Source organism: Enoplosus armatus, chromosome 13, assembly GCF_043641665.1.
Source record: "Enoplosus armatus isolate fEnoArm2 chromosome 13, fEnoArm2.hap1, whole genome shotgun sequence".
NCBI classification, from domain to species: Eukaryota; Metazoa; Chordata; class Actinopteri; order Centrarchiformes; family Enoplosidae; genus Enoplosus; species Enoplosus armatus.
The window spans coordinates 10,628,541-10,645,934 of NC_092192.1; the positions used below are offsets into that span (position 1 = coordinate 10,628,541).

Sequence of the window (17,394 nt, forward strand, 5' to 3'; positions counted from 1 at the left end):
TCTAAAAAAAATTAAAATAAAATATAGTAAGTGTACTAAAAGTCCAAATTTCTCTGATTTTTAAACGTCGTCTTGCAACCCCCTGTGTGTCCACTGGGTTTCACACTTGTGCCATGAACACCTCCCAGAACATAATAGATAATTTGTTTATGCCCGAATATCAAAATAATCTCTATGACTGTTTTGGATGTGTACTAGCAGTCTATTATAATTGAAATCACGTTGTTGTCATTAACATCCTGGTGATTGTTGGGAAACAATAAAGAATTTGAGCATCTTATGTATTACGTATTCTATAAGATCAAAGTCAAATTAGTTGTATCTGAGGCGGAAAAGAGAGCATTGCACTTTGAATTGAGTGACATTTTGTGGAGTTGGTCCACTGACACCAAATTAGTGGCAGACAGTGAGCTTAGTGAATTTCATTTTAGATATTACCCTAAACAACTGCTATTTCAATGTATGGTGTACTGTTAATCTGAAAATATACCCATAACCCATATAGTACAATTATTTTGGGTTCTGTTATAGTTTCCCGAGAGTTATTCCATGATTCACCATCTATGGAGCAGCTGCATGTTATGTCTCTAGGTGGCATCATCACTACTGTCTGTCCTACTGCTGCTCATCTCAATGAGAAACTTGTTTACAAATCAAACTATTCAAGTGAATTAAAACATGGCTGTACATAATAAAAACAACCTATATAAAATTTAAATGTAAGGTGTATTTTCACTTTAATTCCAAGAGCGAACGATATGCACGCTGCGCGCCGCCGCTCACCTCAACGTGCGCGCAGCCGACATCCAATCGCGACCGTTAGCTGGGGCCGGGCGAATGCGGTGGTACCAAAGAGGAGAAAAAATCTGACTGACCGTGCCGGGTGATGTGAAAAGTCACAATACCACATCAAAACCAGGCTTTCCGATCGCACGCTTAGACCAGTCAAGGGGATATGAGAGTCACCATTCGTTAGAGGGTAAGTTAGTAGTTTTTACACGCGTCTATGTTTTTGTTTTGGCACTTAGAAAGACTTGTTATTTTTGACGACGAATTGCCTGCAGTGTCTGCGCTTTCCCGTTCCGATCTCAAAATGGCGGAGAGGCCGAGAGCTAAGCTAAGCTAAGTGGCAAAGTTGGCATTCACAGGAGCATCGATTTAGAGACCGGGCGTCAAGATAATGTAACGGTGATATTAATCAACTATGCTGAATGTGATTGTTGTCTTAAAACCAGTTCTGCGCTTTTCGGTCAGTGAGTGATTCGAACCTAAGACACTTGTTGTGAAACCTAGCTAAACATTTGGCTAACGTTAGCTGCGTCTATTTATGGAAGTTCTGTGGGGATGAGCTAACGTGGTACGTTAGCCGGCTAAGCTAACTTAGGTGCTGTCAGCTTGCTGCCATATTTTCTACAGCCGGGTAAAAATATTCTGATGTTACTAGAAAATGCATAAATCAAATGCGAAATTTGATAAAGTTGACCTTATTTCTTGTAGAACCCCTTTAATTTGTGTGAATAACGTTACAGTCTAAGAGTTAAACCAGTGTTATCTTGCACTGAGGAATATCAGCTAATAGCCCCATAATCAAACTTGTGTTACATATCCCATTCCCCTATACATGTTAACGGCTAGGTAGCTGTTATTTTATTTGCAGTAAGTGGCTTTGTTGATTAGATACTGGTCGGCGTAATGTTAGACCAACGCCCTTTGTGTGTTTTGGTGTGGTGGTTGTGTGGTAATGTAAATCTAGTCTGCTCAAACTGACAGCTCTAGTTAACGTCTACGTTATCATGCTAAGCTAACGTTAGCTGGAAAGGGCGTTGCTGAGCCATTGCTGCAACTTTGCCCTTGTGGCCATCGAAGCTTGGAAAGACGTCACCCGAGCAAGATTTTGAACTCAAACCTGTTTCTCCAAAGAATAAAGCAGTCTTTAGCTAATTTGGGTTGTTTTTCGTGCATACTACAAGCTCCCTCAAGGTAATCTACCATGGTGATGTTGTGAGGAATAACAATCAGGATGGAGACTAAGGATCAGTACGAAATATTGATGATGAACAAGGCTATACAGACTTCACTTGAGATTAACAAAACTGTCTCATGAGCTACATTTTACTAGCTAATTGAATGCCCAGTAATTGTCAAGTAGCTGCTATTGCAAATCATTGAATGTGAAGGCCCATGCCTGTAGAATAGGCTATGCATCTCGTGTGTGCTCCAGCATCTCAAGATTTTACCCATTACATGTTTTCAAATACATTAAGAAGGTGTTGTTTAAAGTGCAATGAAGGTTTACTTCGTAAACTTAATTTAGTGTAAAATCAAACAAGTATTGTGTTTTGATATTCTGTCACAGTTGTATTTGATATTCTGGCACTGTTTTGTCACATTTAAATCTTCACTATGGCGTTAATAACACAGGCATTGTGTTTTAGGTAAAGGTTGAGTAACTTTTGAACTGTTTTTATTGTAGGGCAATAGACTAATTTCACAATAAATCCTGCTATGGAGGGAATCATTGATTAAGAAAATGGACTACTGAAGGCTGCCAGTTAAAGTGGATGCCATGATGTTTGATTTGTAATCAAACATTGCCTTGTGGTTCACTTTATGCCAGCAGGGACTTGTTTGGCCTGAAGGTCACCCAGAAGGAGGTGCTTTGTACAGCAGCTTGACACAAACAGAACATGATGACTAAAAGATTGATATGCTGCCAGAATTCATGCTTGTGGTTGGTTTTATTGCCTTTTTGTTTGGTTTGGTTTACATTGATTGATTACATTGATACATTCTGTGCCACTTTCTTTTGTAAATCATCCCCACTTTTAAAAATGATATTGAAACTGCAACAAAACAATTTAGCATTCTAGAAATTTCATTTTGTATTTGTTTTGTTCATTAAGGCAGCTTTGACAAGAGCCTTGATGACTCACTCATAAAATTGAGTCAGAACATGTACACCCTCTGGCTCTACCTGTAATCATTAAAAAATGGTAACACTACCCAAGAACTGAAACTTTTATTCAAATTATCAATTTATTTTGAATGATTTAATTGACATGCTCTCAAAACATGCAATGACAAGTGCTCATATAGCAATTAGTTGATTAATCAATGAGTTGATTGACAGTTTTAATGAATCTATTGTTTTAATCAATTATCAAATGAGAATGACAACCATTCTCTGGTCCCAGCTTCTCTGGTGTGAGGATTTTCTGCTTTTCTGTTTTCATGTATATCATTGTAAATTGAATATCTTTGATAGATATATAAAGATGTCTCTCCGGGCTTTAGGAAATTGTGATGGACATTTTTCACAATTTTATAGACTAATCAATTTATTGAAAGAATGATAAATAGATTATTTGAAAATGGAAAGTGTCAGTAGTTGTAGACTTAGTGTCCATCATATGTTACCATAGCCTAAAGCAATGTTTCTTACTTACAAAGCACTTTCTTACTTAATTTTCAGACAATCAGTCAAACAACCCAAAGGTATTCAGTTTATAATGATATGTAACTCAGGAAGCAGGTCTTCACAGTCACATCACAGTTCACAAAAATCCTGGGGGAAAGCCCTGTAGATGGAGTCAAATTGTCTTCAGGTCATATAAGCATTACTTTACATTTGCAAATAAAATTTCTACATAATTTTAGAGACTATTGTATTGATAGAGAGATAATGTGTCACATCACCCTGTGTTGAAGGGACATTTTCAGTGCTCTGAGAAAGACCGATGAGGCATTATTGACGTCACAGTCTGATATTGTAGCCTAATGGGAGCTCAGTCACGTCATCTGTTCACCTTTTTACAGTTTAAACCAAGACGATATGGTATGGTAACATTTTGTAGTTCTCAAGGGAGCAGGATGTGAGGCATGTACGTTGTTACATCTATGTTGTGGTTATGAGTGGATGAAGAGAGATGGGAGGCTGCTCCGTCTCCTAGTGACGTCTCAGTTTTCTTCAATGAAATGTGGTCGTCATGCTGCCTATGCTCTTAGTGGCCTCCATATGGATGCAATGAGTCAGTCACATGTCGTAGTAGGATTGTTTCTCCATCTAAAATTTATTATTGCAGCTCAAATGTGAATTTTCAGTTTTTGAGGTGTTTCTTTTTATGATTTATATTAGATATGTCCTAATCAAGCCCTTTTGGCCCTGATCCAGATCAAATTATTTTAATATTACGTATTTGCCGATATTGATTCCAGTCTGATATGTATATATTTATCTAAATGTTGATTACATATTTATCTTACACATTGCTGTAGCCGTCTAAATTTGGCACGCCTTATTTTTCACAAGCTTCTCGATCCAAATACAGACGGTTCTGGTTCCAAACTGTCAAGTTGATGAGCTTAAACTTTCATCCATGTCATATGAATAATTTAGTTGGGAGAATGCGACTCCTGAAGTTGACGTGAAGTGATCCACTAGAGAGAAGATGTGTTACTGTTGGATTTGTTGGAACTACAGAAACACAGTCCACTCGTATTTGTACAGTGATGTAATTTCAACAGGCCCTAACTGGCATTTCCATAAAATAATAATAATAATAATAATAAACCCTGTTATACTTCATACGGACGTTCTCTAGCTTGAAAAGGAGGAGGAAAGTTGTCTTTTCCCCTTACAAGGTCACCCCGGTCATGGTGCCACAGGTGTAGGAATGGGTCAGTTCATTATCTAGCTCAAGGATACTTCACTTTATTGCATGAACACACTAGAGATCAAACTGAGGCCATTCAGTTGGGGGTGTACCCTCCCTGCCACTAGGCCATCATTTTATAGCCGGTCTATTTTGGAAACACTTGATCTTTTTTTTATCCCACGAAAAACATATAACTACGGATCCTTTCTTTACTGAACTCCACTGTGTTTTGTCCACCTCACCATCACTGTTTTGCTCTCCTTAATCACAGCCGGGCTCTCATTACGATTACTTGGTGACACTAGTGATTGACTCCGTTCTGACACTCGGATTGGCAATATACACCCCCCTAATACATCCGTGATATACACAGATTTGCTAAACTCCGTCAGTAATAAAGCTGTTATCACTCCTTTCTTTCTTATTAACAAAGATCAGTGTACAAAACATTCAGTAAGCAGCTTCTCATTTTAGCCATTACATTCACTGGTTAAAATGACAAACCTCAGCGACAGTACGTCTTATCAGTAGTCGCTAATTAATGTTAAATCCAGTGTGACTTGAAACATGGCAGAGAGTGTGTGTGTCCTCTCTGCAATCCCTTGTCTGTACTCTGGGTGGTTCTTTGAGCAGGGGCTTGTCGTCTGTTGAACTCTTTTACTGAAACATAATTGATCATTGAAGATCATTTTCATGATCTTACAGTTTTATGATCTTATGAACTGTTACTTTATATCTGAATTAGGGCTGCAACTAACAATGCTTTTTATTATTAATTCATGAAACTGTTTATTTTTCACAATTAATCCATAAAATGTCAGGAAAGGGTGAAAATTGTCCATCGCAATTTAGTAGTCCAGGGTGACGTCTCCAAAGGTCCTGTTTTGCTTTACAGTGTGAAAGCCAAGAGATACTCGGTTTACTATGATGATAAAAGAGAAAAGTAGCCTGATACAAAGACAGGACCTTGGACCCTTCTTGATTTACGACTCTGGCCATGTTCCCACTGTTTGGCACTAAGCTTAGATGATTGTACATTTGCCTTTCAATGCGATAACTGCAGGACTTAAAAATACTCTTTACTGACTGAAACCAGGCCTCATACGGTCACTTATTTATTTTACACAGCCCTTTATCCATGTGTTCCTTGTAAAACATTTCTCTCCAAAGTAAGTTGCTGGTGAAGCTCAGGAGTCTCAGGCAGAAGCTACCAAGATTGCCTTGGTTACGTAATAGTTTGAAGGTTGGTCTGTTTGGTCAAATGGCTATTTTTGAACCACGCTGAGAGCTGCTCAGCTAAAATCACTAGCTCCGTCCAGTCAGCTCAGAGCACTCTTCAGGTTTGCAGGCAGGAAAAAGGAGTTCTTTCTAGGACACTTCAGGTGCATCCCTGGCTGAATGTTTTGTTGTCCGCTGCGGCTGCCATGCTTTCACTAAAAGAAAATGCACAAGTGCTCATGTGTGAAGTAGAAATATATGCAGAAAGAAATCTGAATGTTATGAGTTTCATTCAATTATTTATTTTCTTGAAGTAGTCTTTTGTGTTTAGAAGCAGCAACTGGCAGCAGACAGTGAAACGCTGCAACAGACAATAATACAGGCAAGGGCGGCTTTCAGTTAAGGTCCTCTCTCCATGTCTGGGGTTAATCCTGTTAGCTACCGTCCAGTCCCTTCTTTACATTGCACTGTCAGCTGTATGGAGGACTTGTGGTCTCTATCACTTTGAAACACACGCACACACAGTCTTGGTTGTCTGGTCTAGCCGCTAAGCAGCTTAGTGCTATTGTGGCCTCAGGTGCCAGCAGTGTTGAAGCTCAGGAAGTGAATACTCTTATTAGCTTCACAATCCCTGAGTGGTGTGTTTTGATTTGTCAGCGTGTGCTGTTGATCTGTGCTCCTCTATTGGGATGGTCACACAGTCCCAAGATTTAAAACTAAAATCAAGAAGAAACGTTTCTAACTCCCACAGTCAAAGCCAGCATTTACCAGTGGCACTCTTGATGGAGCCTAAAGATTATTGATAAGATCATTGGTACAACATCATGCAGGTAAAGTCAGCATAGTCAGCTGCTCTGGCAACATCCAGAGGTTCAGATCAAGTGTGCAGAAGACAGAGTTGCTAGTCAAGTACATTGTACAATAAATATTTTCTTTGGAATTGGACCCTTGAACCTTGAAATTGATGTAATGTAGTAAAGTTTGTGGAAGCAATGAATGGTCTGAAGATGCTTATTCATTCATTGATGCATCAGTGCATCAATGAATGAATAAGAGGATGACAAAGAACCCCTAAAATGGCCTTTTCCCTACTTCCCAGCATTGTTTAATTAAACGTTGTAGTTGTACTGTGCTGTGACACTTTTCCTGTGTTTTCCTCTCTCCCTTCCCTCTTCATCAGGTGATGGGCACGTCTGATTGGTGAGTGATATTTGGGCCAGTGAATACTTGGGGAGCCTTGTCCCGACAGTTGATTGACAGCAGTATCTCCAGTTCACCTCCCTCTGCGTGGCACTCTTTTCGCCACCTCCGAGTCTCTGAAGGAAGAACATCACTGTGGGATTGGACACCTCCCCACCGCGCACCTCCCAGCCAGACTCCCCCAGCACATCACCTCACCCTCACCTCCCCAAGAGGGAGAGAACAGCAGCCGCCATGGTGCTGTCACAGAGACAAAGAGATGAACTGTGAGTGCCTGGGTGTAAATATGTGGGTGTGCAGGCTCATTATACATGCAAACAAGAGCAGACATGTAGACAAACACACATGTAGTGCTCATGAAGAGGTGTGCTTGCTTGCTTTTTAGCAATACCTTGAAGTTCGACCACAACCACAGACGTACATCACATGTTTTCCTCTCTTGATAGAAAGCAGAGTGGAATGTGGTCAGCTGTTTGGGCCAAGTCAACCAGAAGAGGTTAATGTTATGAGAAAGTGCATTCCTTCACAAGAATATGTAATCATTGAGGAAATGTGTAGAGATGTGAGCTTCAAGGTGCTTCACTTGATAGCTGCTTAGTGAATATTTCATAACCCACATGACAGGAGCAAAGAAGTGAGGGGGGATGGGGAAGGAGGAGGAACTTAACAAAATGATGGCTGGTTAATGTGAGCAGCTCTGTGCAGTGACATCTGCCTGGCTGATCATATGGTATGCACCCCAGTTCAATGCAAATACAGATATTTGATCTTATCGTGGTGTAAGCCTTGTCAGTCAAGAAAATCTGGACTGGTGAATTTTAAAAAGGATTCGATTGGGAGAATTTAGTGGAAATCCCACTGCTAGTGATGTCCTGGTGATCAAAGTCTATAACAGACAGTTGTATCAGGGTTACAATTATCAGCTGTTCAAAGTAACCCTGAAGCTGCACCCTAAATTTAGCAGTTACTCATGAAATATTCACCCTTCATCTCATAAAAGAGCTATTCCACTCATTTATATAACTGTGTGTGTGTACATCTGTGTGTATTTGTTTGCAGGTCTTTATGTGTGTTTAAGGTTGTGTTTCCTTGTGCTTGTGGTTGCCCGGACTTCCTTGCGTCGTCTGTGCTCAGTGTTCTCTCTTTGTGGCGAGCCTCGGGTTTCCATAGCAGCACAAAACACAGTTTCCCAGCGAGTCGGTCCTTGCGTTTTGTTTTGTTGTAATTTCTTATGGAACTTGCTCAAATTTGCTGCCATTTAAGGTGGAACTGTGAAATATGAATCCCATCTGTTAGACAGGGTGTGGTCTCCTCTCTTTTAAGGAGGAACTAGCCTGTCTGTTAAGGTGGAGCTAATATTTAATAAATGACAACCTCACTTTGTCTTGATTGATATGTAATTAATTTAGCACAAGTAGCATCTGTGAGGACCTAATGTGTAATTGGTGACAAGTTAACACCTGAAACCTGTAAAAAAAATCAATTTTATTCTACCTTTTCCCAGAAACCGGGCTATAGCTGACTATCTCCGTTCCAATGGATATGAGGAGGCCTATTCCACCTTCAAGAAAGAGGCAGAGTTAGATATGGTAAGGAAAGACAGGTGCACAAAATGTCAAAAGAAATTTGTACAGTCGTGTTTACTAAGAGGACTGTGGATTACCTTTCTCAGTGTCTTGTCTTTTCTCCATTCATAGAATGAAGAGGTAGATAAAAAGTATGCAGGCCTTTTGGAAAAGAAATGGACCTCAGTCATCAGATTACAGAAGAAGGTAAGGAATGTTTTCGTGCTAGCTGATGTATTTGAGTGCATTTTAAATTTCCCTGACATGTGTGATAGATGCTGTACATTTCACCTTTGTAATGCAGACTAATCATGTGGGCATACATCATGTAATGTAAAGCTCAATCTCTACGGCCATGCTCACCTACCTAGAAAAATGTCAACACAAAAACAAGAAATCAAATCTACCAGATGGACAACGTGATGATATAAAATAGTCTAAATCAAATAATTCCATTCCATTTTTTTTCTTGGGGTAAGCATTTGCTGATCTCAGAGTCTGACTCCTCTGCTCCTTAACTCATTGCTCTGCCTCAGGTGATGGAGTTGGAGTCAAAGTTGAACGAGGCGAAGGAGGAGATGACACACGGAGGATCTGTGGGTCAGAAGAGAGACCCCAAGGAGTGGATCCCCCGTCCCCCGGAGAGATACGCCCTGAGCGGGCACCGTGCTCCAGTCACGCGTGTCATATTCCACCCCGTCTTCTCTGTCATGGTCACAGCCTCTGAGGATGCTACCATCAAGGTGTGTGTGTTTTTATAACCAGGGTTTACACACTGAGCTCTTTATTAGGTACAGCTACATATGATGCAATCCGATACAACAGCCCTGCCATCTCAGTCTTATCATATTCAGTTTTTGTTGAGTCTCTAGGGGATGACAAAAAACCAAACCCGATTCAATCTGATGCAATATAATCCACATCACTACAGCCTCCAGAGTTACGTCGATACCTTCCTTACACAGTACCAACAAACACTGGGGTTTAGTGTGGGGCTGTTATATTAGACTCAATGAATGAATGAAAGTACACTGCGAGAAATTATATTGATATATTTCAAGTAGAAGAAAACTAAGGGGACAACCCTAAAAATTCAGGGTTAAAAAGTGTTGTTCATTCTTGACATTGATTTGTTGCAAAATCATTGTCACACTTATATATTGTGCATCAATGAGTCCATCGAGGGGTCCCATGTGTACTCTCTGGGATTGTCAAGACTCCTTTAGCGTTTCACATGTTCACATAACGTAATATCTTTGAGATGTCTCTTCTAAAGTAAGCACTGCTTTGAACATGTGTCTAGCAGGAATATTAAAGCCCAGTGATGACTGCGTGCAGCAGCATTTATAAGCAAAATCAGTGAGTGTTGCAGCACACCACAACATAGCCTCTGCAGCTCTGACCCTTCAGATCAAAGCTGTACTGCAGATCTGAGGCAGTTCTCCCTTTTTATCCTCAGTGCTTCTGCTTCAACACCCCCCCACCCCTCCAGCCCCACCTCCTCCCTTTATCCTCCTCCCTCCCTCCCTCCCTGCTTCCCTTCCTTCCTCACTCTGTTTCTTTTTTCTGCTTTGTCACTGCTCATCTATGTGGAGATGGGCTGATGCTCGTGTTGTCAGAGGCAACACTCCCAGAGCACTGCACCTTAGGAAGCATGCAACTCTGTTTCTCTTTCAACCCATCTCCCTTCTTTCCTTTTCATTGATTTAACAGTGTCAGCAGATTGTTTATAATTTATATAACTTGATTTTAGCTATAAGCAAATTCTCAACTTTAAACTGTGTTTAAACTGTTTAACCTACATGTCTACCTACACAATTTTCAGCATTCATAATTTAGTTTAATGTCAAAACAACATCTAACCTGCACCTGTTTGATAATTGGGGAGGGTGAGACTGAAGTGCCTTGCTGACTATCGCTGTCTCTGATTTTAGGTGTGGGACTATGAGGCAGGGGACTTTGAGCGAACCCTGAAGGGCCACACGGACTCTGTGCAAGACATCTCCTTTGACCAGACGGGAAAGCTGCTGGCTTCATGTTCAGCTGACATGAGCATCAAACTTTGGGACTTTCAGGGGTTTGAGTGCATCCGAACAATGCATGGTAAGCGATATTTACAGAAATAACAGTGGTTACAGTACATGAGCACCTGCAGAAATATTACAATTTCTTAACTACTTAATTAAAGTGTTTGATTTGGTGTAAGCAAAATCAGTGTATACAGTGTTCTGGTTGTATATCACTAAAGATCAACTTTCAGAGTACATGATGTAAAGATCCTGAAGTTTTACTTTCTTATAGGGGCTCTCAATATGAGTATAGAAAAAACAATCAATTTCACCAGAGTTCACTAGAAATAACAAGACGATGCGTGTGAATGACTTCTGATTCTGGGTTTCACTGTCACTCAGGTTATTTTCAGTTTATTTTTAGAAACTGAACTCAGTCTTTTCAAATGAAGGGTTTGTTTTATTTTAGAAATCTTGAATGTTTCTGGACTGTAGGCACATCTGGCTTGGTGATTTTAGTATTAAGATGAACTCCAGACCAGTGACACAACTAAACTCTTGACTTTGTCGTCCAGGTCACGATCACAATGTGTCGTCTGTAGCCATCATGCCAAATGGGGACCACATAGTGTCTGCCTCCAGAGACAAGACCATCAAGATGTGGGAGGTGGCCACTGGGTGAGTGAGGGGGGCCTTGTTTCAACTCTCAATACCACAAGTTCTCATTGAGACTTCGATTGATGTAATTTTACATTGTGAGCATAGTTTTTTTCTCCATTCTTCCTTGCCATGATTTTATCCCTGATAACATTGCATTCGTTTATGTTTTTGCTTTTTCACTATTTCCATCTACAGTTACTGCGTGAAGACATTTACAGGCCACAGGGAGTGGGTGAGGATGGTGCGTCCCAACCAGGACGGCTCTTTGATTGCCAGCTGCTCCAACGACCAGACGGTGCGTGTCTGGGTGGTCGCCTCGAAGGAGTGTAAAGCCGAGTTGCGGGAGCATGAACATGTGGTGGAGTGTATCGCCTGGGCCCCTGACAGTGCTCACCCCACCATCCTGGAGGCCACAGGCTCCGAGGTATGTACAGCTGCTGCAGGATCTGCCATTTACCTACAGAGGATGTTTGTGTATGTTTGGTTCAGCTGCAGCGTTTCCCACAATTGTTTATAGCAAAGATGAACCATGTGCACTGAAATAATGACTACTTCATAAGACATTAATGCACCTTTATTGAATAAAACAGAAGAGGCACTATTTCAGTGAGGTCAGTGAGGCTTTTGTGAAGACGGCCACCGAGCTAGTAATTGAATTTATCACAAAAGATTAGATGCCGACAGGATCTTTCAGGCTTAGCTCAGCAGATTACTGTCATTGGTCAGGTTTTCACATCACATGTTTATGATCAGTCTCTCACAAACGGCTGGGGATGAGAAGAGGAACTCATCACACTTATATTTATCTTTAAGTTTTTTTAAAACATGGCATGGCATTTACGTATCTGCATCCGTGCTTATAGCCCAATCTTCTGTGAGACTGTACTTAGGCACAGCGTTGCTATGAGCTAAATGCTAACATCAGCATGCTAACATGCTCACAATGACAATGCTAACATGCTGATGTTCTGCAGGTTTAAGGTTTACCATCTTCGTGATCTTAGTTTAGTGTCTTAGCATGCTATCAATTGCTAATTAGCAGTAAACACAAAGTGCAGTTAAGGCTGAAGGGAATGTCATTCGTTTTAGTCATATAGCAAAGTATTGGACAAATTAAGATTTTGACCTGATGTTGGTGCTAGATGAAAATTGCCACTTGATACCTAAGAAGGCATCTTTTCGATGCATTGTTGTCTTTCATGTAGCTAATCACTGTTTCTTACATCTTCCCTGGGTCTCTGTTTTTCAGAGCAAGAAGAGTGGAAAACCTGGCCCCTTCCTTCTCTCTGGATCCAGAGATAAAACAATTAAGATGTGGGACGTCAGCATTGGCATCTGCCTTATGACTCTGGTGAGTGATGGTTTCTATGTCTCTATGTTACAGCTTATGAATGAGGGGAATTGTGGGTAATCGGTCTTGTTTTTTTCAGGTGGGACATGACAACTGGGTGCGCGGGGTATTGGTTCATCCTGGAGGAAGATTCATAGTGAGCTGTGCTGATGACAAGACCATTAGGATCTGGGACTACAAGAACAAACGCTGCATGAAGACCTTGTGTGCCCATGAACACTTTGTTACCTCTCTGGGTAAGACACAGTTATTAGTGGCATTCATTTAGCATCTCCTGCCTCTTAAGCCTCAAACATTAACCTGCACTGAACCTGTAAAAATACAGAACCTAAACCCAAACTGAAATGCCCACTTTGTACTTCAGATTAAACTTATTATGAACTCGCTGAAATGATTGAGCTCATGTTTTAATGCAGCGTATTTCAACCAATGTTTACCTCTCTTGCAGATTTCCACAAGACTGCTCCCTACGTGGTGACGGGCAGTGTCGATCAGACAGTCAAAGTGTGGGAGTGCCGCTGAGACCGCCTCCATCTCTTGCCCTGTCCTGCCCCCCTCCCAACTCCAAAAGCAGCCCTGAAGCCCCACCTTACCCCACCCCTCTCTTGCACCTCAGCCTTCTTCCCTCTGTCCTGAAACCCAGCCCAGTCCCTCACCTCTCGCACTCCAAACCATAGTTGACCAATGGCGCTTTACCTTCTCCCCGTCCCCTCCCCTTGCTCCCCCCTCCTTCCTTCCTCCCCTACATCGATCCAGCCCTATTAAGATGACTATTGTCCTTTTATGTAAATTATTCTGGATGTAGGGTACGCTTAATAAATGTCACGCAATCTCTGACACATAAACACACTCAAAAGATAAGAAGTATTCCTTGCATGGTGAATCAAACAAAAAAATTGTATACTGTTAAATTTGCCGAATTTGCATACTGTCATGACTTCCTGTCGGGTCAAAGGGTAAATATCCTTGTGTGCTGGCGCAGGTGGATTTCGGTTTACTGACTGACTGCACCCCTTGTTGAAGAGGTTTAGGCTTTGTTTTGTTTTACTCCATGACTACATTGTTGCGGTCTGTCACTCCGTGGATGGTGATCGAGAAAGTGTGAGGAAAGTAAGCATAAAAGAAAGAGAATGAGTGGAGGCTGTCCAGGAGAAGATGATAACAAGTTGAAGAAAAAAAATTAAGCCGGATGCAGCTCCCTAGTTGAATCACATGAGATTCTTCGGGCGAGTGCACATGTACATGTGTGTATACATTGTGTGAGTGTGTGTGTGTTTGTATATTATGACAGGAGAATCTCTCCGCCGTCTCTGCTCTGATGGTCAGAGGAGAGAGAGGAGGCAAAGCTTCTCACCCACTGTGTTCATTCATACTACTTCATCTCTTTTAACAAACTTGCTTTCTAGTAGACACTCACAGGACCTTAATGATCCCTAAGCTGCTGAGAGCACAGGCACACACCCCATAGCAAAAGTGTGTTTTACAGAGGAAAAAGTCTGCTCACCTTTTATGAGGTTTGTCTGTGTGTGTATGTCGGCCCAGAGAATCGCCCAGTGCCCTCTTGCTCGCTATCTCTGCCTTGTTAACCCATTGAGGGCTCCCTCACACGGGATTTTCATTCTGCTTTCTGTGGTCTCACTGCTCTCTTTACACACACATGCACATACACTCACAAATGCACATACACGCACAGTAAAAATTGTGTATCAATATATCTGGATGTCATTGTTTGCAACATAATGAAATAAAATTCTGTAAATATATGTTATCTATGTGTGTGCTTTCTTTTGAGGGAAGGAGGTGAAATGAGATGAAGGAGAACTTCTGGGAGTCAGACAAGATTTTACCACCGCAAAGTTTCATAGTGAGTCAGATACTGCACCAGTTCATCCCACATTAAATACATTAAATGTACCCATGCTTGCCAGGACAGCTGTGAACGCAGTGGCACAGCAATCAAGCCAGTCTGGTGTGTTTTTTTTTCTATTTTCCTCTTGGCTCAAAGCATACTCTCAACCATTTAATCAGTGTTACTGTGTAAAGCATTTTGCTTGTGGTGCTGACAGTTGACAATGACAAAAATTAAGTGTTAATTTTAATAAAGAAATGTGGGTCTGATAACTTTAAATCATCAAAGTAAAGCGTTCAAAAAGAAGTGGGTCACTAGACAAAAACTGGAAAACTACTTCTCTAGACAGCCAATATTATTTATGTATAACTATCAGGCTCTGGTGCACAGATGTAGGTCTGCTGCTATGCTGCGGCCTCTTTGCATCTTTAGGCAACTTTCATCTGAGTAGGGGTCAGATGCTGACTGTCTGCTGTTATTGATGCAGATAAAGGGGGAACAGATCAGTCCCGACCTAGTAGTTTGTTTTTAATGAAAGATGAGTTGGGAGATGGGGAGGAGATGGGGAGGATATGGTACTCAGACTTGTATAAGAGAAAGTATAATAACGTTTGACATTTATTCCTCAGGTACAGCCCAGTTACTTACACTGCAAGCTCAGACTGGAGAGGCAAAGACATCAGGAGGCAGCAGGGACAGTTCAGGCCCCCTTATCAATTATGTACGGTACCCCAGCCTACTTCTGCGCTCGCACACACACCTGCTCACTCACCCACACAGCAATTACTCTTTCTCTGCGCTCTGCGGTATCCTGGCAACAGTTGCCAGGATGGCAAGCGTGCACACACCACACCTTGCTCTGTCCTGCAGGTCTGTGAGGGTGGAGAAACTGGGAGTGGTGGAGTAAAGCGCAAGGACAAATGCAGGTGCCAAAAAGGAAAGTTATTGCAGCACAAGCTTCATGTAGTAAAGGGACATAGACAACTGAGCGAGCCAGACGTGTGCACCGAGAAGTGGCTGCTTGGGACTTAATGAAAGGATAATAAACCTGTCTCAGTCTGAAACTCCTGTTTCTCAACAGAGGCAATGGAGTAGAAACATTGGCCTACATCCGCCCGCCACCACCACCACCACCACTCTCTCATGCCTTGCACACACTTTCCCCCTCATGCAAGCTAAAGACATCAAAACAGGGTAGAAGAAGCTCACTTTCTAATTTATATTGCTTCTAGGTCACCCATTTCTTTCCTTCTGGCAGAACTGTTGATACAGTTTTATGGCAAAGAGAGAAAGTGAAATGAGCTGCAGAGAGGTTTAAGCCAGCATTGATTCAGATAAGCTGGCATGATATGGAAGTGTTGAGAGGATTCAAGGTCAGTGTATACAACAGACCTGTCTCTGTCAGATGCAGCAGTATCGATTCTCTCAGAGTGGATTGAACATTTTTATATAGCCGACTGGCTTTTCTTTATTATCATATTCAGACAGATAGGCTACTAGTAGAGGCGCAGACAGCTGCAGGGTCTGTGTTAATATATAGGTTTGTGTGTCATCCCAGTGTAGTTTATGTGAGTCCCACTATAGTTTACGTGAGCAGCGTTCTAATCCCTGCAAAGCCTGAGGAGGACGATGGGGAGGTTTGGAGTAGCTTTGGACAAGGGATATTACAGGATGTGGCACCCTCTAGTGGCAGCATGTATTGAAAGGTCCAATGTCCCTATAAGGAAAAAAACAGCCACTTCCCTGCACTGTGGACAAGTAAGCAGTGGTCACATGGATGTCATGGAAAAGATAATATCCATGAACACCTTGTGTCTCATGGCTGGCAACAGAGGAGAAACATTAGTGTGAATTTGTTTTTTTGTATTTTGTCAAGATCAAGAAAAACCTTCAAAGTGAGGACATTTTTGTCTGACTCAGTCATGTTTTCCAAGTCCTGGACTAGGGTTGTAATTGGAGTTGTGGTTAGGGTAAGAATAAGTTTTTTTGTCTTACTTTTGTTCAGAATGAATCTGATCGTTTGTAGGGATCCAAGAAGTTTACATTTTCAACTTTTCACCTAAGGAAATTGAACAAATGCATGCGCTAGTGGAGATAATATATACCACCTTTAATTGATGCTTCTCATCCTTTGACATTAAGTTAAATAAGTGTAGGGTTTGAAATATGGATACTTTTAGGGTATTGATTAGGTTTGGTGTTAAGTTTTCTTACATTTTTGGTCCTCCCTGTTTTGTGTGTGAGGAACGTTAGAACCTGCTATTTAGCTGCACAATTGTTTTGCACTTTCGTCACATACAATGCAAGCAACAAATCCTCAAGTTTAGTTTGATCAAAGCCAAACAATTAAGATATTCTTTTTACTTTTCCCCCTTATGTCTGTGGCTCAACACATTCTTCGCCAAGTCCACTTGATCTTTGAACACTTTCTCTGTTTAACTTCTCCTGTATTGCATTGCTTCCTCTTTGTCTCTGCTCTGTAGATCCACTAGTGATGCAGCACTTCTAACTGGGTCAGCCGTCCCTGCCTCACATCCCTCCCACCCTCCCTGTCTCTCCAAGCCACCCCCTCCCCACGCCTCCCCTTTTTCCTCTGTATATGCATACATCTTATAGAAGTTTTTTTTCATGCAGCTCATGTGCTTACCATGTGCAGCAGCTCTCCCCTCCTCCCCCTTTTCTGCCTGATTCATTTTCTGTCATGCATCCTGTCATGGTGTCTCAGCCTGTTGCAAAATGACCCCCACCCTCTCTCTCTCTCTCTCTCTCTCTCTCTCTCTCTCTCTCTCTCTCTCTCTCACACACACACACACACACTCACTTGTATTTGTTTCTTATCATCGTTTTTTTCAGATAGTAATGGTGTTAGTGGGTTTGTATGTGCAGG

General features: G+C 41.5%; 1 protein-coding gene across 1 annotated transcript; it reads left to right on the forward strand.

Moving 5' to 3' along the window:
* The first annotated feature begins 859 nt into the window (after positions 1 to 859).
* LOC139294997 (lissencephaly-1 homolog B) lies at positions 860 to 14,421 on the forward strand. The gene is made up of 11 exons (XM_070917040.1): positions 860 to 979; positions 7,054 to 7,339; positions 8,578 to 8,662; positions 8,771 to 8,845; positions 9,175 to 9,381; positions 10,573 to 10,741; positions 11,223 to 11,325; positions 11,503 to 11,731; positions 12,557 to 12,658; positions 12,738 to 12,894; positions 13,107 to 14,421. The coding sequence occupies exons 2-11, from the start codon at positions 7,308 to 7,310 to the stop codon at positions 13,178 to 13,180; spliced, it is 1,233 nt and encodes a 410-aa protein (XP_070773141.1). The 5' UTR covers positions 860 to 979; positions 7,054 to 7,307; the 3' UTR covers positions 13,181 to 14,421.
* Positions 14,422 to 17,394: the final 2,973 nt, after the last annotated feature.